The sequence below is a fragment of the Pygocentrus nattereri genome, chromosome 10, assembly GCF_015220715.1.
Source record: "Pygocentrus nattereri isolate fPygNat1 chromosome 10, fPygNat1.pri, whole genome shotgun sequence".
NCBI lineage: Eukaryota > Metazoa > Chordata > Actinopteri > Characiformes > Serrasalmidae > Pygocentrus > Pygocentrus nattereri.
Window position 1 is genome coordinate 10,536,845 of NC_051220.1, and position 22,712 is coordinate 10,559,556.

Consider the following 22,712-nt stretch of genomic DNA (forward strand, 5'->3'; position numbering starts at 1 on the left):
AGTGAAGGGTGATGTTAATGCGACAGCACACAAAGACATTTTACACAATTTTGTGCTTCCAGCTTTGTGTCAACAGTTTGGGGAAAAGCCTTTCCTGTTCCAGCAGGACTGAGCCCTGTGCACAAAGCAGTTCCATAAAGACATGGTTTGACCAGTCTGGTGTGGAGGAACTCCAGTGGCCTGCACAGACCCCTGACCTCCTTGAATACCTTTTGGATGGACTAGAACATCGATTGTGGGCTAGAAGATCAGTGCATGACCTCACAAATGCTCTTTTTGACTGAATGGACACAAATTCCCACAAATTCTCAAAAAATCTTGCAGAAAGATTCCCAGGAAGCTGTTAGAGCTGCAAAGTGGGACTAACTCCTTATTAATGCTTATGTTTTTGGAAAGGGACGTCCAACAAACTCATGTAGGCGTGATGTATAGGTGTCCACATACTTTTGGCCATACAGTGTACAATAAGAGAAGCAGGATTTGATGTTACTTAGCAATTATTATTATTATTATTATTATTGTTGTTGTTGTGTCTCATATTTAAGAACTATAAATTGCATGTCTTTGTGGATCTAGAGAAGGCATATGATAGGGTGCCAAGAGAGGAACTGTGGTACTGTATGAGGAAGCCAGGTGTAGCTGAAAAGTATGTTAGGGTGGTGCAGTACATGTATGAGGATATTCTTCTTGTTTGCAATGGTGATGGAAAGGTTGACAGATGAGGTCAGGCAGGAGGCTCCATGGATCATGATGTTTGCAGATGACATTGTAATCTGTGGTGAGAGTAGAGAGCAGGTGGAAGAGAATCTGGAGAGGTGGAGGTTTGCACTGGAGAGGAGAGGAATGAAGGTCAGTAGAGACAAGACGGAATACATGTGTGTGAATGAGAGGGAGGCAGGTGGAAAGGTGAAGATGCAAGGAGTAGAGGTCGTAAAGGTGGATGACTTCAAATATCTTGGGTCAACCATCCAGAGCAATGGACAGTATAGAAAAGAGGTGAAGAAGAGGGTGCAGGCAGGATGGAGTGGGTGGAGACGGGTGTCAGGGCTGATATGTGACAGAAGGATAGCAGCAAGAGTGAAAGGGAAGGTTTACAAGACAGTAGTGCGTCCTGCTATGATGTATGGTTTGGAGACTGTGGCTCTGTCTAAAAGACAGGAGGCTGAGCTGGAGGTGGCGGAGATGAAGATGCTGAGATTTTCGTTGGGAGTGACAAGGATGGACAAGATTAGAAATGAGCAGATCAGAGGGACAGTGAAGGTGGAGCAGTTTGGAGATAAAGCCAGAGAGGCCAGGTTGAGATGGTTTGGACATGTGTTGAGGAGGAATAGTGGATATATTGGGCAAAGAATGTTGGAGATGGAGCTGCCGGGTAGAAGGAGAAGAAATAGACCTCAGAGAAGGTTTATGGATGTAGTGAAGGTGGACAGGGAGATGGTTGGTGTAAAAGTAGAGGAGGCAGTAGATAGGGCAAGATGGAGGCAGATGATCCGTTGTGGCAACCCCTAAAGGGAGCAACCGAAAGAAGAAGAAGAAGTAGAAGAAATTGCATGTCTTACAAGACTTAACATGGTACAGACTGAAGGATCCAGAAGACAGCAATTCTTTCATTTCACACTGGTTTTGCAGGCTACAGACAATATGGACAATTCTAATATTATTTTTTATCTGATTTAAATGACATCACAGCCCTCCCAGGCAGTGGGCCCAGTAGAATTAACATTAGTGTTCGAATATTACAGTGTTCAGCGCTGTTTAGCTCTCAGGATGTTTTACATGAGGCCTGGCCTGTGATTAATGACCAACGTTTTTTGAAAATGTCTCATTTCATGCAGTTTGGCCTGAAACCACATCCTTTTCATTATGCAAACTAAGTGGCACCTAAAAAAAACAACAACATCCCCTTCCATTTTCCCCCTTAAAAGCTTTCCACCAATATTGGACTGAATGAAGCTGCTTTCATGCCATTCACACTTCGGATTCATGCCCTGTCATCCTGTTAAATGGGCTTTCATTCAAACCCGGTTTTACGCCGCTCTCCTTGATACTTGGCAGCGGATTCTACAACACTGGCAGCCTTTCTCTGGTTGCCAGTAGTAACCACTTGGAGCCACTTGCTTTCTGTGCAGTAACGGTGTATCACAACCTTTTGTGCCAAACGGCTCAGTATGACACGGCATTACTGCCAAACATACTGAACCAAAGTCCAGATTTTATGCTGTGACATTTTCACTTTTCCTTTTTTTTCCCACGGAGACTAATAGCATATTTGGTTCCTCTGGGACTAGCGTATGTGGGCCCATATCAGATTCTCCCTGGATTTTTCTACAATTTCTATAAAATAAAAACCCCAAGTACGCCCACCTCCCTTCCCTGGCCACTTTATCAGAAACCCCACCCTTGCTCGTGTACAGTTACAGACTGTAGCCCATCTGTTGATGCATAGTTTGTGATAGCCATCCTCTGGCCCCTCCTCAGTGGTCAGGTTCCGCCGACAGAGCCACTCTCGGCTGGATACTGTTGATGGATAGGGTGGAGGGGGGCTGATAAATTGTGCAGTAACAATCTGTAATCATACACTTATACAGTAGGCCTGTAGGATGGTTCTAATAAAGTAGCCAGTGAGAGGAAGGACAATGTGTGTGTTTCTAATAAAGTGGCCAGTGACAGGAAGGACAATGTGTGTGTTTCTATTAAAGTAGCCAGGTAGTGGAAGTACAAGGTAGGTGTTTCTAATAAAGTGGCCAGTTAGTGGAAGTAAAACGTAGGTGTTTCTAATAAAGTGGCCAGTTAGTGGAAGTACAAATGAGATGTTTCTAATAAAGTGACCAATTAATGGAAGTAAAACGTAGGTGTTTCTAAAGTGGCCAGTGAGTGGAAGTGCAAGGCATATGTTTCTAGTAAGGCGGATTGTGAACGTATGTAAAACAGAAGTGGTCATGTTCAGAAATGTAGCTGAGCTGTTGCGGCGCTGGGGGCACCTAAACCAAATGACCAGCAGGGGGTGCGAAATAGCGCCACTTCATTCAGAGGACTCTTTTATTTCCACCCATATTCAGACATTTCCCGCCTCTTCTGGGCTGGGATTGGCTGGTGGTCCGCACTCAAACCGTCAGGGTTCTAGAACTCTAAAGCCCCGACCCTCTGCACTGGCACTGTTTAGTAGTTCTAGCAGTTCTAGGAGCGTTTCTAAAGCACGCAGAATGTTCTAGAAACGGGCTCTGCGCGCTCTAGGGCACACAGTGCGCTCTAGAACGTCTGACCGTGTATAAGTGTGAACCTCTAACCAATCCCAACGCGGGAAGGAGGGAAGGGCGGGGCTTTCCGGAATACAGGTGGGGAAAAAACTCATAACGTGACTGAAGCAGCTGACTGACGGCTCACTCGGTTACCTCGCAGATTTAGAAACACTGGAGTACGCGCGCGTGTGAGTGTGTGTGAGTGTGTGTGTGTGAGAGGGAGAAGAACCAAGGCTCCGTCGACTGACCAGAGAGGTGTACCACCACTGATTCTGGAGGAATGTGTGGATCCACCGCTGGATAACGTGAAAAAAACCCGCTACACCGGAGATATTCCAGTGTTTTTGGAGGATTTACTGGATTTTTCTTCTCAGTGTCCTCGTTTTGCCGCCGGGACCGACAGGAAACATCCCCGCCGTTGAGTAAAGCTCGATCACATTTACGCGTAAAACGCCTCCTGTTCCAGATTGCGCTCGTCCAGTCCGCGGTGTAGCCTTTCTGGAGACCATTCCCAACGCGAACGCTGGACTATCATCAGCACAGCGCTCTTAAAAGGAGACTGCCTGGCTTAACTGGGACTCGCTGGGGGGAGAAACTCACCTGACCTCACATTTCGACGTTTCAGAGAAGAGAAGGGGAATAAAAGTCGTGCTGAAAATGCCCCTCGCTCAGTTGGCGGAGCCATGGCCCAAAATGGAGCTGGTGCAGCTGGAGACGGAGGTGAGGAGGGGGGCATACCGGGGCTGAGGTCACGCTGCTAAAGTAAAACTCACGTTAAATGACCGACTGATCACTCTCCTGACATACAGCTCAAAGGGGGCTACCTGTCTTGGTCACACTGCAGACATTTACCTCCCATTAATGGCTTATCTGTGACTGCATTAAAGTAAGAGTCGCACCAATGACCGGCACAATGTCAGCGTTTTAAATTAAAACTCATACTAATGACCTGTATAGATAGATAGATAGATATATAGATAGACACTTTGTTTAGCAGTCAGTTTATCACAGCATTAAAGTAAGAGTCACACTATTGAACTGTCTGATGTCAACATTAAACGAAGACTCACACTAATAACCTGTCTGATCTCAATGTTAAAAGAAAACTCACACTAAGGGCCAGTCTGATCTCAGCATTAAAATAAAATTCACACTAATGACCTGTCTGATCACCCTGCCGACAACCTGTCTTGGTCGCACTACTGACATTCAGCTCACTCTAATGGCCTGTCTGATCTCACCGTTAAAATAAGACACATTAAGGACCTGTCTGTAACAGCATTACAGTAAGAGTCACACTCATGACCTGTCTGATCTCAACATTAAAATAAAACTCACTATTGACCTGCCCGACCATGCCACTGAAGTAAAACTCATACTGAACGCTTCCTTACAGCGTTAAAGTAAAAGTCACACTAATGAACTGTCTGATTATGTGACGAAAGTAAAACTAAAAGCTAACGGACTGTCTGACCGTGCTGCTAAAGTAGAAGTCACACTTATTACCGGTTTGCTTGTGTCACACTAATGGACAGCCTGATCATACTGGTAAAGTAAATCTCAGACTAATATGCAAAGCTAACGTTATTGACCACTTGACTGAAGGAAATCTCCCAATAATGACATATCTGTGACCGCATTACAGTGCAAGTCGCACTAATGACCTGTCTGATTTGAACATTAAAGTAAAACTCCCATTAATGGCCATGTCACTTAGGTAAAAGTTACACTAATGACCTTCATTACATCACAAAAGTAGAACATATAGCTGCTAATGGACCGTCTGACCCTGCAATGTCTCATTTAACTGTCATGCTAGTGGGCGGCCTAATTTCACTAGTGAAGTAAAACTCTAAACACTAAAGTGTGACGCTGACATTAAAGATTCGTTTGACCATACTATTAAAATACAGCTCACATTAATGACCCATCTATGACAACATTAAAGTACAAGTCACAGTAGTGACCTGTCTAATCATAGCACTTAGTATAACTCCTAATTGACTCTTTGTTTGCAACGTTAAAGTAAAGTTCACACTAATGAACTCTCTGATTACACCGCAAAAATAAAACATGCGCTAATGGACCTTCATGTTAGCCTGTTTAAACATGCGTTTAATACAGTCATGCCAATGACCTGTCTGATGCACTACTTAAGTAAAAGTCACGCTAATGAACTGTTTGGTCAGATTAGTGAAATAAAAGGAACACTAATGTGTAAAGCTCATATTAATAACGAGTCTGCCTACACCGCTACAGTAAAGAGTCACACTATTGACCTATCTGGTCACACTTGTGATGGACTAATTGACTGATTGCACTGGTGGTGTAAAGTCTGATTGTACCAGTAAAGTAAATTCTCATTTGGTTACACTTCTAAAGTAAGTCACACCAATGACCTGTCTGATTAGGAAAGTAAATTCTCATTAATTACCTGTTTGACCACCGTACTAAAATAAGTCACACCAATGACCTGTCTGATTGTAGCAGTAAATTGTTAATAATTACCTGTTTGATAACACTACTAAAGTAAAAGTCACATTAGTACCTCTTTGATCATACAACTGACATAAAACTCAGGTGTCTGATCACTCCACTGACCAAAAATTCTACTTGATGAGTTTTGTTGCACCAGTGGAAAAAAAGAAAAACCTCACACTAATGACTGAGTCTGGTCATTTCTTCCAACAAGCACAAGTCACAAACTTATGCAGGTTTACTACTTTCTCAGATGCAAAGCAAACTCTTGTTTCTTTACCTTCTGAATTTGTATAATATAGGGAATTCCAGGTACATTTTTGCTTGTAAATTAGTCTTGGAACATGGTTCAGATATCAAAGTGCATTTGGCTTCTGCTGGCACTGTTGGTGCGTTATGCTGGCATGAAGAAGTGGCATGTTCCATCAGGATTTGAGCTTTTGTGCAGCTTCACGGTGGCCTGCCTGTGCAGAGCCCATCACACAGGGAATAAAGTGAAATATGTTGTAACCACGAAGCCTGTATCAGCTTGTGTTTTGCAGATGTCAGCAGTTTTAGAGCCTTCCACACAGTTGGCCTGGCTTTCACAGTCAGCAGAATCTCAAATATGGTTTAAAAAAAATCCCAAGTCCAGCAAAGTGTTTGATTTTCCTGCTCGAACACATCAGGTTCAGCTCATCAGGTTGTCCAAAAGAACATCAGCTCTTCTCCGGTTGGATGAGACTTGTTAATTAGTTTAAGTTATCTGGCTAACCGACAAATTCTGCTTTGCAAAATACTGTTACTACTACTATTCCTAAACCTCAGCCCTGTTAATATGCCAACATCAGCTACTCCAACTTTGGACTAACACGTTTGGCAAAGCTGGCTGGGAGTTTTGGAGAGGTTGTCAGTGTCCTTGATGACTTCATAATTCAAGGGATTCAGTGAAGTTCGATGGACAAATGAATGTAGGAGTAAGCCGTGATCTTCAAAAAATGCTGTTTATTTTTCCCATAGAGAAATCGGCCAAGAGCTTGACTTCCTCATATGGTCATGACAACAACTACACAGTGATAATGCAACTTCAGTTTTATGGAAGCTGTAAGAATGACTGTGTGGAAGAGCTGGGCAGTATGACAGCGTTTATCGTTATGCTTCTCTGAGCATATAGTGTACACTCACCGGCCACTTTATTAGCTACAGTTGTTATGTGTTATGTTGTTATGTTCAGTTGCTTGTTAACACAAATAGCTAATCAGCCAATCACATGGCCACATAGGCATGTAGAGGTGGTCAAGACAACTAGCTGAAGTGCAGACCGAGCATCAGAACGGGGAAGAAAGGTGATTTAAGTGACATTGAACGTGGCGTGGTTGTTGGGGCCAGACGGGCTGGTCTGAGTATTTCAGAAACTGCTGATCTGCTGAGATTTTCACGCACAACCATCTCTAGGGTTTACAGAGAACGGTCAGAGAAAGAGAAAATATCCAGTGAGCGGCAGTTAAGTGGACGAAAAAGCCTTGTTGATGTGAGAGGTCAGAGGAGAATGGGTAGACTGGTTCGAGATGATAGAAATCAACAGTAACTCAACCAACCAACCAAAATCTCTGAGGAACATTTCCAACACCTTGTTGAAAGTATGCCACGAAGAATTAAGGCAGTTCTGAAAGCAAAAGGCCGGTAAGTGTATATCGTCAGTATTTAGTAAACACTGACCAATTGCATGTTTAAACACAAAGAGAGCATCATTAGTCCTGTTTCATGGATTTAGAGCAGCACAGTGTGTGAAATGTTAAATACAAGTGATTGGATTCATAGGTTTTGATAGTATTTCTAAGGTGTGGCTCTACTTTGTCTGCTCCAATTTTATTTACATGGCAAAAATATTATCTAGAATCAGGTAAATCTTTCTGAAATATCATGATCATTTTGCCATTTCCTTATGTCTACTGTGTGGATCACATGAACATAACAGAGCACTTTCTAAAAGAAACGACAGCAACTGTAAACAGTAAGTGCATTTACATGCACTCAGTAGTCGGATCATAATCCGATCTCTACGCTTATCTGATTATTCAAGTGTAAACAGCACGCTCTGATTTCTTAGATCGGAGTAAGGTCTAGAAATCCAAATAGTAGTGTGCTCTTACTCTGATTTCTTTCGGATTTCTCAGTCTGTGCATGTGTGTAAACACATGGTGGTACCGGAAATAAGCAAGCAGCAGAGCAGCAAGACACCTGTGGAGCAACGCTGAAAACAAATACATGCTTGACGTTTACATCACGTCGTCTTCTTTGAGTTTATTGGCCAGTTAAAGCAGAAATCTGATTACCTAAAGGTGTTGATTGGATTACTGACAAAATCTGATTTTCTGCAGTTATCGGATTATTAAATGCGTGCAAATCTGTCTCTGTCCATAATCTACATTATTGATGACCAACTACTGCAGTCTTTGAAATGTTGCCAGCAGAGTTTTTTACTGTGCTACCTGTTCTTTTATTTTCTTAAGTAGTTTGGAATTTTGTAGTAAGGTGCAGAAGGTCATGGTGGAATGAAGTGACTCTCTTTATCTAAATTATCCTTCATGTAAGGAATTTTTTTAGGGCAATTTCTTAGGGCAATTGGTCATTAGGATTGAACCGGTCGAGCTTCAGAGTTTATATTTTTATTTTTATGAGTGAGTGTTCAGGAGTCTGGTGGGGTGAGGTGGACAGGGTCGTGACCGAATGAGTGATTCAGGTGACGGCCAACGAGAGAGCTAGAAGAGAGGAAACAGTGCAGACATGCGCTGCTTGTTAAGTCATGCTTTAGTGCCTTTATAACCAGAACTTCAATGCTCTCCCTTTACATTCACACATCAGCTGCCTGACCCTACATACGAACTCTCGGTCACGCTCACTGGCCCTTATTCTTCAAAGTTGCATTAAAAAGAGGTCAGATTTGATTTAATGGTGTGTCTGATTCATGAAACTTTCAAACAACACAGAAAGGAGTGCAAATTTGGGCACAAATGATGACTCTGCTTTGGTGCGTGAAATCAAGCGCCAGGCTAGCAGCCCCTAATTCATGCCACTATTTGGTAAGCTCATTCAATGGTTCGAGAGTGACTGCTTGTAGGAGGAGTCTGAGGTGGAGTGATGAGTGCAGTGCTCCCCCTTACTGACCAAACTTTGTAGTGTTATAATTATGGTCACTGGAAAGAATAAATTGTGAAATGAAACGTCCTTTTTAAGATGGTAGAATGGCGTGATGGTGTAGCGTGCTCATTGTCCGAACACAGCACGTATAGATACTGTATTATTGCACTGTATCGCTCTAGCTATGTCTTTTAATGTTTATTTTGTGGGCGGAGTCAGTAGCATAAAACAAAAGCACAGTGTAGAAAGTCTTTAATTAGAATGTTTTACCACTGTGCATGTAAATGAAGTACATCCGCAAGTACTGGATTGCTATATGGACAAATTATTAGTCTTATTTTCTATTCTTACTATTGTTGATCTTCTTGATCTTATATCATAACAACTTTGATTATCTGCAAATTAGGCAATTACACGCATGCTCCCACCATACGTGAGTTTGACCCTACAGATACGCCAAAGATGGACCTGATGAGTAACGAAACCGTCTGTGAAATTGCCGTGTGCTCATTTAGCGATCAGGTTTGACTGTATACGCAACTTTGACGAACAAAGGCCGCTCTCTCTGCTCTCTCTGTCGCGCACCCACTCACCCGTAAAATGATTCTAAGTGACATGGTGACTGATGACTCCATCGTTCTGTGTCTGTGCGAGCTGGAACAGAGCCCAATCCTCTCGTTATTCTCGTCGTCCATCTCTTGGGCTCTTGATTAAATGAGGCTGTTCTTTTCTAGATCGGCCTGTGTGGGCAGAATCCTTTAGCCTGACATCCGTTTGATCCCAAACGAACCTTTCTGAAGGCTCACTACTTGACCTGTCTCCTGCAGTAATGGAGCAAGCGCTCTGGGGACTGCAGCGGCTCTGTGCAGAAGTGTCTCCTTGTTCATCGCTCTGGCTGATGTCAGCAGAAGCCTGGAACACTTTTAGATTATAGGACAGAAGGATCTTTCTATGATTTTTGATTTGGATTTTTATTGTTGATGCGTCGTTTACTTCAGAAAGTCGCCTCACAACCCCAGGAAGCATTTTATAGCACAGCTTCTGTTGATTCATTTAATGGTGCCGTGGAATTTAGTCAGCATTTTAAATTGTTCTCTGGTGTCAACACAGAATATGTGGTCAGAGTGAAAAATATCCAGTGCAGTTTTACATGCTCATTTTCAATCCTATGACTCTGTTCACACCTGCTCACTTCATGTGTCTAGTATCTGGATTGCATATTGGTACGATTTTATACTCATGTATTTACACTTGGGCCCAATCCCATTTCACCCCTTGCCCCTCCCACTTTGCCCTTAGCCCTCTGTTTTGCACGTTCACGTCTAGGGTCAGGGTGTCCCGTTTTTGTTGAGATAGACGGTTAGGGTGAAGTTTTAGGGCTACATGGCCCTCCAAACGAAGGTTTTTCAGAGGCACTCTCCAAATGGAGTGTTATGAGGGGAAAATGGCTGCGCGTTTGACCAAAGAAACCCTCAAATGTGAGAATTTTGTCATTGAAAAGTTAGGATAATTCTATTTATTAGTTTAATGTCGTTTCAGTGTATTATTTCCATTTTCTTGGTAACGAGCATAAATAGCCAACAGCATGCTAATGTCTCTGTAACTAGTTAGCTAATTTTCCTGTTCCACCTTAAATAGTCCAGCAGATGTGGTGCCTAAAGTGCCAGAGTGTAGCTGCTGCACCATTTAAGGTGGAAGGGGGAAGTCTTCTACCCCCTGTTTGAAAGCGCATTACCCTAAATGTAACTAAAGCCCTGCAGTGAGGTTGCTAAACCTTTCCCTTCTCTCCTATAACTGAAGACGGGCCGCCTTCAGAGCACCGCTTTTACCCTGTTAATGAAGCAATGTTTTTGTTTGTTTGTTTGTTTGCTTTATTTATTTGAGTGTTGTCCCATTTCGTAGGGCAAGAACTCCGTTCCAAGGGGTTAGGACGGCACTCGAAAACGAGGAACAAGGAGTAGGGGTAAATAGAAGAAATGGGATTGGGCCTTGGTAGTGAAATGAGTCTCTGGGTAGTTGGACTGAAATCTGATTGCTGTGTGGGGCAGAATATGCAAATCTGCTTGTTATGTGGCAGCCAATAACCAATTGCTTGTGACATTTTCTGCAGTTTGATTTGCACAGTTGTTTCTTTCTGTGTTGCTGTAAAGCATTTTGTTTCGCCTGGCCTCCAGCCATGTGCATCCTCCATGAACATCTTCCTTTTTGGTTGTATTGAGAGGAGTTTTGTGTCCCTCCACCATGAATGGCCTAAATCTTCTCAAAACTGCCATAAAGCAGTGTCTCAGACATCAGGCAGTGAATTCAGTGCCATTCCATGTAATAACTTTCTTTGAGGGAGCTTTTAGAGGTGGACGTCTGGTTCCTATCACCACCAGTGTGAACAGTTTTGACTGTACGTTTATATAGAACGGAGCGTTTCACACCAAATCACTCTGAATGGTTCTGTTAATCTAATTGTAAACATTTAATTATGCAGTCATTTTTTGAAAAACGTAGTTTAGAGGTAACTGTTAGTTTCAGGCCTGTATCTGGGGACTTTATGCTGCTCATTTTGTGGGTTTTTTTTTCTTCTGCTCTGATGCTTCTTGTCAGGTCCTGATACAGCCTTGGTGAGCTGAGTCAGGGGTCGCAGCGACTTCTTAGAAAGAGATTGAGAGCACAGTTCCACAGATTGTCTTATTGGCTGGAGATGCAGGACTGGAGCTGTGATTAAGTTTTGGCAGCGTTCGTGCTGTGCAGCCAAGAGTGATAATGGAGGATTTATAATGCTGACTTTTCAGGCAGAGAGGCAGAGGAGCTTAACACTGACAGTTCTGGTTCTGAAGTCTTATTGGCTGAGATGTGGTGTAAGACGCTGTGAAACGTTCCATATATGATCACACACATCCTGTACTGAGGTGTGTTTGTGCTGAAGTGGGTGTGATGTGGGTATAGAGATGAACCAGAGTTCAGAGAAGAGGTACATACTCCACCCCGCCCACCAACCCACTCCACTTCCGCCCCTTCGTTCTCTCTTCCCTCTCTACCCTCCCTCTATTTTCCCTCTCTCTTCTCCCTTTCTCTCTCCTTTCTCTCTCCCCCTATGTTTTCCCCTTTCTTTTCTCTTTCTTTTTCTCCCTCTCTCTTCCTTTTTCTGTCTCTCTCTTTCTTGTCTCTTTTCTCTCCTTTCTCTTTCCCCCCCCTCTTCTTTCTCTTCCCTCTCTCTTTCATTCCCCCTTTCCCTCTAAATCTCTCTTTCCTTTCTCTTCTCTCATTCTCTTCCCCCCTCTCCTTTCTCCTATCTCTCCTGTCTCTCCTCCATTGACCTCTTCCCTCTCTCTCCTCTCCCCCTCTCTTTCTAGGCTTTATCCCTCTTCCTTTCAATTCAATTCAATTGAAATACCCCCCTCTCGCTCTCCCTCTCCTTTCTGTGTTATCCCTTTCTCTATCACTCTTGCTCTTTCTCTTCTCCCCCCTCTCTTTCGCTTTCCCAATCTCCCTTACTCTGTCTCTCCCTCTCCTTCCCTCTCTCATGCATGCACTTTCTCTTGCTCTCTCTCTAGTGTCAGGCTTCTCTTTTATCTGCGATGTGTCAGTAAGGTGAGTGTGACGTGTATGTGTTTAGAGCCATGTGTGTTTAGTGTTCCCTCAGAAACACACACACACACACACACACACACACACACACACACACTCGCATGCAGTGCTGTGTTTGAGAGAGTAAATTCAGTTGGCGTTTAAAGTCCTGATAGATTAGATCACCCTGTCTCTGATTCACAGCTTTATCATTTATTACACTGCAGCACTGCTCTGCCATCCACCTCACATGGACTTCTCTCTCTCTCTCTCCCTCTCTCTCTCTCTCTCTCTCTCTCTCACACACACACACACACACACACACACACACACACACACACACACACCCCCCCTGCAGTGTAGCACTGGGATTATGTAATGTTGACTATAAAATGTGGCTCCATTCATCATCTCCTCTTTAAGGGCCCATACGATGGTAAACCAGCTTCCCTCACTTTCCTGAAATGATCCTAAAATGTAACATAGTATGTATGTATCGTTATTGTTTTAAAACATAAATGTTCACTCCATAATGCAGGAATGGAAACTGAACTGAATAAGCGGCCTGTTAAAATGTCTTTGCTTTTGTGATGTCATAAAAACCGGCACATTTAGATGCATCAGTGTATTCGGTAATACAGCAGTTTAGCAACACCCATCCATGCTGAAGTTATTTGGAGTGTTTCAGCTTGGACTGAGGCATGATACAGGACAGTCAATCAGAAGGCAGCTCATTTACATGTATTAGTCTTAAAGGCACAGTAACAGAAACAGCCACTTTAATCTTTAGGGATAAAGAGAGGCTGGGGGGGGTAGGAAACTGTATGAAATGAGTCAGCAGTAAAACCTCAAATGTAATAGATCAGCCAAGACAAATGTTTGGTGTCTGAAGTTTGTTTGTTTTAGCACTGGAGCTACAGGGCTAAAGTAGCTAACAAGTAGGAGAAGTTTATACCCCACCAATTAGCATGGTGCCTCAAAGTGTGTGGAGGTGTTCAGTATCTCTGATAGACTTGATTATGTAATTTCTACACTGTATGATGCTGTTATCAATAAGCATAGAATAACTCCGCCTTAATCCTGAAATCCGACAGATTTTCTTGCAGAATATTATGTATGTATTTATTTTTTTTGCCAAAAGCGTAAACACACTGAAGCACTGAGTGTGTTTACATGCATTTAATAATCTGATAACTGCAGAAAAATCTGATTTTGTCACTAATCCGATCAGCACCTTCATGCTCTCGAGTCATCAGGTAATGGTAAAACTTCGCGTCTGCATGAGTCAGAGAGTTTTCAGATTTCTGCTTTATAAGCAGCAGATTTTTTTTAATCTCACTCAATCGCCACTCAAGCTGTAAATATGAACTTACATCATCTAGAACATGAAGAATATTTAAATCCTTCATTTTGTTAACCATGTATTTGGTTTCAGTGTCACACAGCAATGCTACTCACTTATTTCCAGTACAGCAGTCTGTTTTTGCACACGCACAGACTGAGAAATCCGAAAGAAATCCGAGTAAGAGTTCACATGCACTGAGAAGTCTGATAACTGAGCTAAAATCCAGCTCAGATTTCTTAATTTGATTTCTAGATCGGAGTGTGACCAGACACAGTACACATAAAAAGGAAAGGGGAAAAATGTCAAATTCTACTTCTCAGTTTTATTACCAGTTATGAATAAATGAATAAGTGGTCCTGGTCTTTTAATGTAGCAATGAAGAACTGTAAAAATGAGTCATTTGTAAATCTGTGTCATCAATATGTTTCTGAGTGTTTCTCATTTACGGTCAGTAATCAAAACAGGTCATCTGAGTGGAGCTTATCAGAGTAAAATGGGTGGGAACGGGGTGGGACTTAACATATGGCCACACTCACACTCAAATGACTGAGCTTACTAATTCTAGACGTTGTGATTTTGGAGTTTAACAAATCTTGATCTCTGAATTGAACCTGATATATACACACATCACTAGATTATTTAGCTTGTTTTTGGGTCCATACGAAGCATAAACAGCTTGTGGTCAGTTTTCTGTATAGTACATAAGTGGACAGAAGGGTGAGGGGGTGTCTGGTGGCCTCTGCTGCCCCCTGTCCAGCTGGTTTGCCCTGGGAGAGGGCAATAGAAGGACAAAGGAGATACAGGCTTGAGTCAACATGAAGAGTAGAAGACTTGCAGTCATTTTAGTTACTGAATCAGTTAATAGATGACTAACTTTGGCACTGCTTTGTCATACATTTGTGGTTCTTTAAGGGTTCTTTAGTAAAGAAAATGGTTCTATACAGAACAATGATCACTGCATGATTAAAGGGATCTTTAATCATGAACTGGTTCTTCAGATTGATGGAGAGTGTGCTACAGATGGTAGAACATACATAGAACCTTTTTGAAAAGGGTTCTATGCAGCACCAAAAATGGTTCTTCTATTACTGCAAGCTTGACATCCCAACAATAACAGATCCCTAGTTGGTGCTATAAATTAATCATGAAGTGTTCATTTTCAAAAAGGTTCTATAAAAAACTGCAACACGTTCTCCATCAGTCTGAAGAACCATTTCACCATGCATATAGTTCTATATAGAACTTGTAGTTGAGAGTATTTAGTACCATGAGTTCCATATAGAACCATTTCATGCTTAAATGGACCTTTAAATGGTACAGTGGTTCTTCATATTATTGGAGAATGTGTTGTATATAGTTGTTTTTTAGAACCTTTTTGAAGTTTTTTTTTTTTATAGCACCAAAAAGGGTTCTACTATTGTTGCGATGTTAAACTTGTATACAATAGAACCCTTTTTGATGCTATACAGGACCATATACAATTCTGAAGAACCATTTCACTGTGCAAAAAACCCTTTAAGCATGGAAATGGTTCTATATAGAACTTATGGTTCTAAATATTCTTAATTATAAATTCTATATAGAAAAATTTGCATGGTGAAATGGTTCTTCAGACTGATGGAGAATATGTTGTATATGGTTCTATAAAGAACTTATAGTTAAGAGCGTTTAGAACCATGATTTCTATATACAGGGTGAGTCAAAAGTCACAGGACACCTTTATTTTATTTTATTTTATTTTATTTTATTTTTTGTGCTGTCACAAGCCTCCACATGCGGTGCTGAAGGTGGTGTTTGTTGTGGATTTTCACAGCATACACAGTTTGTTTGAGATGACCCCAGAGATAAAAGTCGATAATAAAATAAAGAATAAAATAAAATAAAACCTATCCTGAGACTTTTGACTCACCCTGTAGAACCATTTCATGCTTAAATGGTTATTTGCCTGGTGCAATGGTTCTTCAGATTGATGGTGAATGTGTTGTGTGTGGTTCTATAGAATCTTTTTGAAAATAGTTCTAAATGGCAGTAAAAGGGTTATGTTAATTGTAAAATGTCGAGCTAGTATACAGTAGAGCCCTTTTTAATGCTATATAGAACTGTATACAGCACATTCTGAAGATCCATTTCATCGTATAAAGAACATTTTAAGCATGAAAATGGTTCTGTATAGAACTCCTGGATCTAAATAGAACCATTCCCCTGATTAAAGAGCCCTTAAAGAGCCATCTTTTTTTTAAAGTGCTCCCAGTTCAGTTCAATCATAAATAAAATAACTAACATAAATTTGATCAGGATTGACATCTTGGAAGTTATTTAACAATTTAATCCTAAACAGTTTGTAGCTTATACGAATCAGCTAAAGTGATTAACCAGCTTGCTATATTTCAACATCGCTAATTTATCTTGTTTCAGTCTTTTAAAGCAAAGCAGGGGGGGGTCTTATAAAAGCATGATTGCATTTAGACTTTAGCCAACTTTGGCAGGACATGACATGAGTTCTTTATAGTATAATCACAATCATTGTTAAAGTTTTTAAGACTTTGGCCCAATCCTGTTTCTTTTGTTTTGTTTTTTTTTTTGGATTATTACCCAATTTTCATCTCCTCAATTTATCACCACCATCATTAACCATCATTCTGCCCTGCGATGGACTGGTGATCTGTCCAGGGTGTATCCTGCCTTCTGCCCGATGACCGCTGGGATAGGTTCCAGCAACCCCCCGTGACCCTGAAGGAGAAGCGGCTTAGAAAATGTGTGTAGAAATCATCATAACCGCTTAGTAACCGAGAATCCCAGATGACCCGGTCCCCCGCAACTTCCTCCAGCTCATTCCCAGGGATCCCAAGCCGCTCCCCCTGCCAACTTGGAGATATAATCCCTCCAGCGGGTCCTAGGACGACCTCGGGGTCTTATCCCGGTAGGCCGTGCCTGGTACACCCCTACCAGTACGCGTCCAGGGGACATCTGGATCCTATTGAATACAGTGTCGCCCGCCACCCTGCGAAAAAAGCTAATTTCGGCTGCTTGTATTCACGATCTCATTCTTTTGGTCTTTTCCCACAGCTCATGACCACAGGTGAGGGTCAGGATGTAGACCGACCGGTAAACAAAGAGCTTCACCTTATGGCTTAGCTCCCCCTTCACCACTACAGTCCGGTATAGTGACCGCATTACTGCTGCCGCCTGTCCCAGCCTGCGGCCGATCTCATAATCCCTCATGATCCCATCACTCGTGAACAAGACCCCGAGATACTTAAACTCCTCCACCTGGGGCAAGTCCTTTCCTCTTACCTGGAGTAGGCATTCCATCCTTTTCTGGGCTAGGACCATGAACTCAGACTTGGAGGTGCTGATCTGCATAACAACCACTTCATATTCAGCTGCAATCTGCTCCAGTGAACGCTGGAGGCATCCATGTGATCTAGCCAGAAGAACAGCGTCGTCTGCAAACATCCTATCCACCCAGAGAGCAGGCCAATTGTGCTCTCTTGGATTCTCAGCTACGGATGGCTGTAGCATCAGCAGGGATCGAACTCACTATCCCCTGATGATGGAGCCAATGCTTAGGTTATGCCACTCCAGAGCCCTGACCTAGTCCCATCTCTTATTTTTATATCCTACCCCTTGTTTTCCAGAGTCTCCTTGCCCCTTGAGCTACTAGGGGTAACGGTTGAAATCTTCCTCTATGAAATGGGACCCTCAAATAAAAAGAGCATTACTTCATTAACAGCTAACAGCACTGCTCTGTAGGTGACCCTGCCAGTCTGCAGTAACAGCAGAGGAGGGTAAAGTTCAGCTCCTCACTGCTGGGCTTTAGTTAGATTTAAGGAATTGTATACCCTCAAAAAGGGACAATTATTTATTATCACCCACCCCTAATTCTTCAGTGATATGAAGCTGAAGTCCGCTATTCACCAGCTTCTTTTTTCCAATGCAGTTACATTCTACCGCTTCAGGTGTCAGAACTGCTGGACTGTTTAAGGTGGAATGGGACATTTAGCTAGCTAGCTACCAAGACATTAGCTACTACTAGTGATTACTAGTCTACAACTATGACTTGTGATATTACTAGTCATAATACACTGAAACCGCATGCAACTGAGATAATACAGTGATTATCATAATTTTTTAACAGAGAAAATTCTCACATTTGTGTTTTTTTTTCTGTTTGATGTGTCTCCGAAAACCCTCTGTTTGGAGGGCCATATAGCCCTAACACTTCGCCGTACCTCTCTGTCTCAACAAAAATCAGGATACCCTAGACATGAACGCAAAAAAGCAGAGCTAAGGGCTAAGTGGTAGGGGCGAGGGGTGAAATGTGATTGGGCATGATTTGTTGATTTAATAAGCCTCCAACTCTGAAAACTGCCTGGAATCCACAAGAGTATTAAATTAGTAAAGGTTTAACAACAGACGAGGCTCGTGAATACAAAGTGTGGAAATTAATACCAATATAATGAAGGAACAAGAGCATTTCAAATATTCCAGCCAATTCCACTAGTTAGCTACATTAGCCTTGCTAAAACCAAAGAAATGAACCTCAGTCACCAAACACCTAATTAAGAGACCCTTATTAGTCCCACAAAGGGGAAAGTTCACCTCCACATTTAACCCATCCATGAAGGGAAACACCACATACACACTAGGGGCAGTGAGTACACCGGAGTGGTGAGCAGCCCTATCTGCAGCAGCTGGGGAGCAGCTGGGGGTTAGATGCCTTGCTCAAGGACACCTCAGTCATGTACTGTTGGCACTGGGGATCAAACCGGCGACCACAGGGCCGGCTCCCTAACCTCCAGCCATGACTTCCCTGTCATAGTTGCCTTACCACACTGGGCTGAGACTGAATTGTCTGTGTGAGTGGTCTGCTGAAGAGGTTTGACTCCGTTAGCGTGGACTGCTGAAAGGCTTTGGTAGTGTAGCACTCAGTCACATAGAAGGGGGGGGAGAGTCTTTTTTCCAGCTTCCTGCTGTTACCACGGTAACCCCGCTAATGTATTTCTCTGTGGCCGTGTGTAGCGGGTCCCAGCGTACTGCAGCTGTAATGCCACCCGGAGGTGCGGGAGGTGATGGGGGGTGTGGGGATCGATAAGGCAGAGCTGTTGAGTGCAGTTGTTTCAGAGAGTGAGTGACAACACCTCCACTTCTTTATTTATTTTCAAGCCTTTTTTCCTCTTCCAGACACAAACATATTTTATTTTCCAGTCGATGTCTCTTTCTTTCTTTCTTTCTTTCTTTCTTTCTTTCTAAAATACTGTAAACATTATAAGCACCATGGTACTCACTGTAAATACACTAAACACTAACATAACTACAGCTTTGCTCACTGTAAATGCTATGAACACAATTGTAATCACAGCTTTGGTCACTGTAAACACAATGAACACGATCGTAATCACAGCTTTGCTCACTGTAAACGCTATGAACACGATCGTAATCACAGTTTTGCTCACTGTAAACGCTGTGAACACAATCGTAATCACAGTTTTGCTCACTGTAAACACGATGAACACAATCGTAATCACAGTTTTGCTCACTGTAAACGCTATGAACACAATTGTAATCAGTTTTGCTCACTGTAAATGCTATGAACACGATCGTTATCAGTTTTGCTTACTGTAAACACTATGAACACAACCGTAATCACAGTTTTGCTCACTGTAAACGCTATGAACACAATCGTAATCACAGTTTTGCTCACTGTAAATGCTATGAACACGATCGTAATCACAGCTTTGGTCGCTGTAAACGCTATGAACACAATCGTAATCACAGCTTTGGTCGCTGTAAACGCTATGAACACAATCGTAATTACAGCTTTGGTCGCTGTAAACGCTATGAACACGATCGTAATCACAGCTTTGGTCGCTGTAAACGCTATGAACACGATCGTAATCACAGCTTTGGTCGCTGTAAACGCTATGAACACGATCGTAATCACAGCTTTGGTCGCTGTAAATGCTATGAACACAATCATAATCACAGCTTTGGCCGCTGTAAACGCTATGAACACAATCGTAATCACAGCTTTGGTCGCTGCAAACATTGTAAATGGCATCATGATCAGAGCTTTACTCACTGTAAATGCTATTAACACCAGTTTTACTCGCTGTAAATACCATCGTAATCACAGCTTTACTTGCTGTAAACAGCATCATAATCACAGCTTTACTCACTGTAAATGCTTTACACATAATAATCGCAGCTTTACTCAGTGTAAACGCTGTAAACACCATCATAATCATAGCTTTACTCACTGTAAATGCTTTACACATCATAATCGCAGCTTTACTCAGTGTAAATGCTTTAAACACCATTGTGATCACAAGGTTACTCAATGTAAAGGTTATAAACACTATAAACACCATTGTGATCACAGCTTTACTCACTATAAATACTATAAACATCATTGTAATCACAGCTTTAAATTAAATGCTGGGATCACAGCCCTACCCAATGTAAATGCTTTAAACACCACTGGAATGAGCGCTTTACTCCCTAAACACTATGAGCACCATTGTAAACACAGCTTTGCTCGCTGTAAATGCTGTAAACCATATTGGAATCAAAGCTTTACTCGCGGTAAATGCTGTAAACACCCTTGTAATCATGGCTTTATTGACCATAAACAATGTAAATGTCATCATAATCTCAGTTTTACAAACTACAAACAATGTAAATGTCATAATTGCTGTAAGGAGGGAAAGAATGTGACCACAGAGAGCATCTTTATAGAGAGAGAGAAAGAATGAAGAAAAGAAAGACTTCTCCTGTCTTTTCCGTAGTTTAGAAAGAATAGAAAACTCTGTGAAAAGAATGGGTAAAAATAACAAACATAAATAATGTGCTTTTGCATGCCATTATAACAGTTCATTTAAGCAACACTAATTACACCATTTATTCTCATATTTCATCTACAGTGCTATTACAACGCATCCATTATGATTAGTTTTAAAGATATTGTTCCTAATAAGTTACAGTGACGTATTTAGACTTGTGTCTTTATGAGACTAAATTCTGGCAATTGATTATATTGGAAACGTCCTCAACCTATAAAAGGAATGTGAACATTTCAGAAATAGGACAAAATGTGAGTCCGATTCAATTCTGAATCGATTCACCAGTTGATTCAGATGACCTGATTTGATTCCTGAGTCAGATGTCACTGGTGTAAACATACCAAGCAGATGAAGTGCAGTGACACACCTGCAGCAGATCAGAGCGCTCAGAGCCCAGCCTTCGCCTGAGGGGCTGCAAAGAAGTCTAGGGTTTGATGAGTAATAAAGCCTCTGTTTCTGCAGCTACAGGCCACAAAACTGCCAGCACTGCTCACTGCACACTGAGATTAAAGCGAGAGGTCGGTGAAAAATCAAAGGAGGGCAGTGAGCCTGATGCCTAGTGGTCACTGGATGTCTCGGAATTACTGCCCTTATTTGGAGAAACTGGCTGTAGAAAAATGAAACCTACTTTTAATCATTTTCAAGCAAACATCCATGCTCTTTCACAGTCCCGTCACACTTAAAAAGATGGTTCCTCAAGGGTTCTTTAGTTAAAAAAGGTTCTATAAAGCACCATAAACACTCGGAGAACCTTTTGCATGATTAAATGCTTCTTTGCATGGTCAAATGGTTCTTCAGATGGAGAATGTGCTGTATATGGTTCTGTGTAGCACCAAAAAGGTTTTGCTGTTGTTACAAGCTTGACATCTTTTCAAAGGTTCCATATAGAATGACACATTCTTCATTAATCCGAAGAACCATTTTACCATGCAAAGAACACTTTAATCATGCAAAGTGTTCTTTGAGTATTCATGGTTCATATAGAACCATTTTTTTTCACCAAAGAACCCTTGAAAAACCATCCTTTTTAAGAGCGCGCAGCCTCCCGTGTGGTGATCACCAGCACAGAGACCACTGATGCGAATATTGACTTGAGGTCTAAACTAAAAGGTTTCTTAAAGGGGGAGTCCTCCAATTATTCTAAATTTCTTCATAATTAGATGCTTAAGATTTAAACGGAGGGATTCAGAGTGGTTTGGCTCTCTTCTAGAGAAACTTGGAGTCAGAGCTGTTCACAGTGGTGGTGATAGGAACCAGACGTCCACCTCTAAATGCTCCATCACAGAAAGTTATCACATGAAATGGTTATGAATTCACTGCCTGACGTCTGAGACACTGTTTTACGATGGATTTGAGAAGATTTTGGCCTTAAAATCTATTCTTGGTGGAGGGATACGTGCAGGGTGCTGTGAGGCAAAATAGTCCCCAAAGAAAATGTGTTCTTTCTGATTTTCCACAAATTTTCCATCATCAGCAGTCTATATTTAATGCGTTCAACTCTCATTTCCAATTGTGGTTTTCATGGGCCTCTAACAGGGGCGGCAGGGTGGCGTGGTGGGTAGCGCTGTCGCCTCACAGCAAGGAGGGCCTGGGTTCAATTCCCTGGCCGGGCGACCGGGGTCCTCTCTGTGTGGAGTTTGCATGTTCTCCCCGTGTCTGCGTGGGTTCCCTCTGGGTTCTCCGGTTTCCTCCCACGGTCCAAAGACATGCAGTCAGGTCGATTGGACATCCTAAACTGCCCCTAGGTGTGAGTGTGTGAGTGGCTGTCTGTGTCTGTCTGTCTGCCCTGCGATGGACTGGCAACCTCTCCAGGGTGTATCCTGCCTTTCGCCCGAAGACTGCTGGGATAGCCTCCAGCACCCCCCCGCGACCCTGACGGAGAAGCGGCTTAGAAAATGGATGGATGGATGGATGGATGGATGGGCCTCTAACAGGCACCGCTTATCATTGTCTGTCCACTCACAGGCTGGTTTCTGTCCTTCGCCTCTGTATTCATTCTTGTGTATTAACTCTAAAATCTGATCCTCTGTTTATATTATTCTTACTGGTGTGGTCCAGAGGAAGATGGGTTCCCTTTGAGTCTTGGTTCCTCTCGGGGTTTCTCCTCTCGCTCTGAGGGAGTTTCTCACC

The 22,712-nt window shown here is 42.3% G+C and overlaps 1 protein-coding gene across 3 annotated transcripts in view; it reads left to right on the forward strand.

Annotated features, from left to right (window-relative positions):
- The first annotated feature begins 3,370 nt into the window (after positions 1 to 3,370).
- rps6ka1 (ribosomal protein S6 kinase a, polypeptide 1) overlaps positions 3,371 to 22,712 on the forward strand; it is a 108,955-nt gene continuing 89,613 nt past the window's right edge. For all 3 annotated transcript variants that reach the window (XM_017716757.2, XM_017716758.2, XM_017716759.2), the window contains exon 1: positions 3,371 to 3,959. In XM_017716757.2, the coding sequence (XP_017572246.1) occupies positions 3,897 to 3,959 (63 nt within the window). In that variant the 5' untranslated portion in view covers positions 3,371 to 3,896. The remainder of the gene's footprint in view (positions 3,960 to 22,712) is intronic.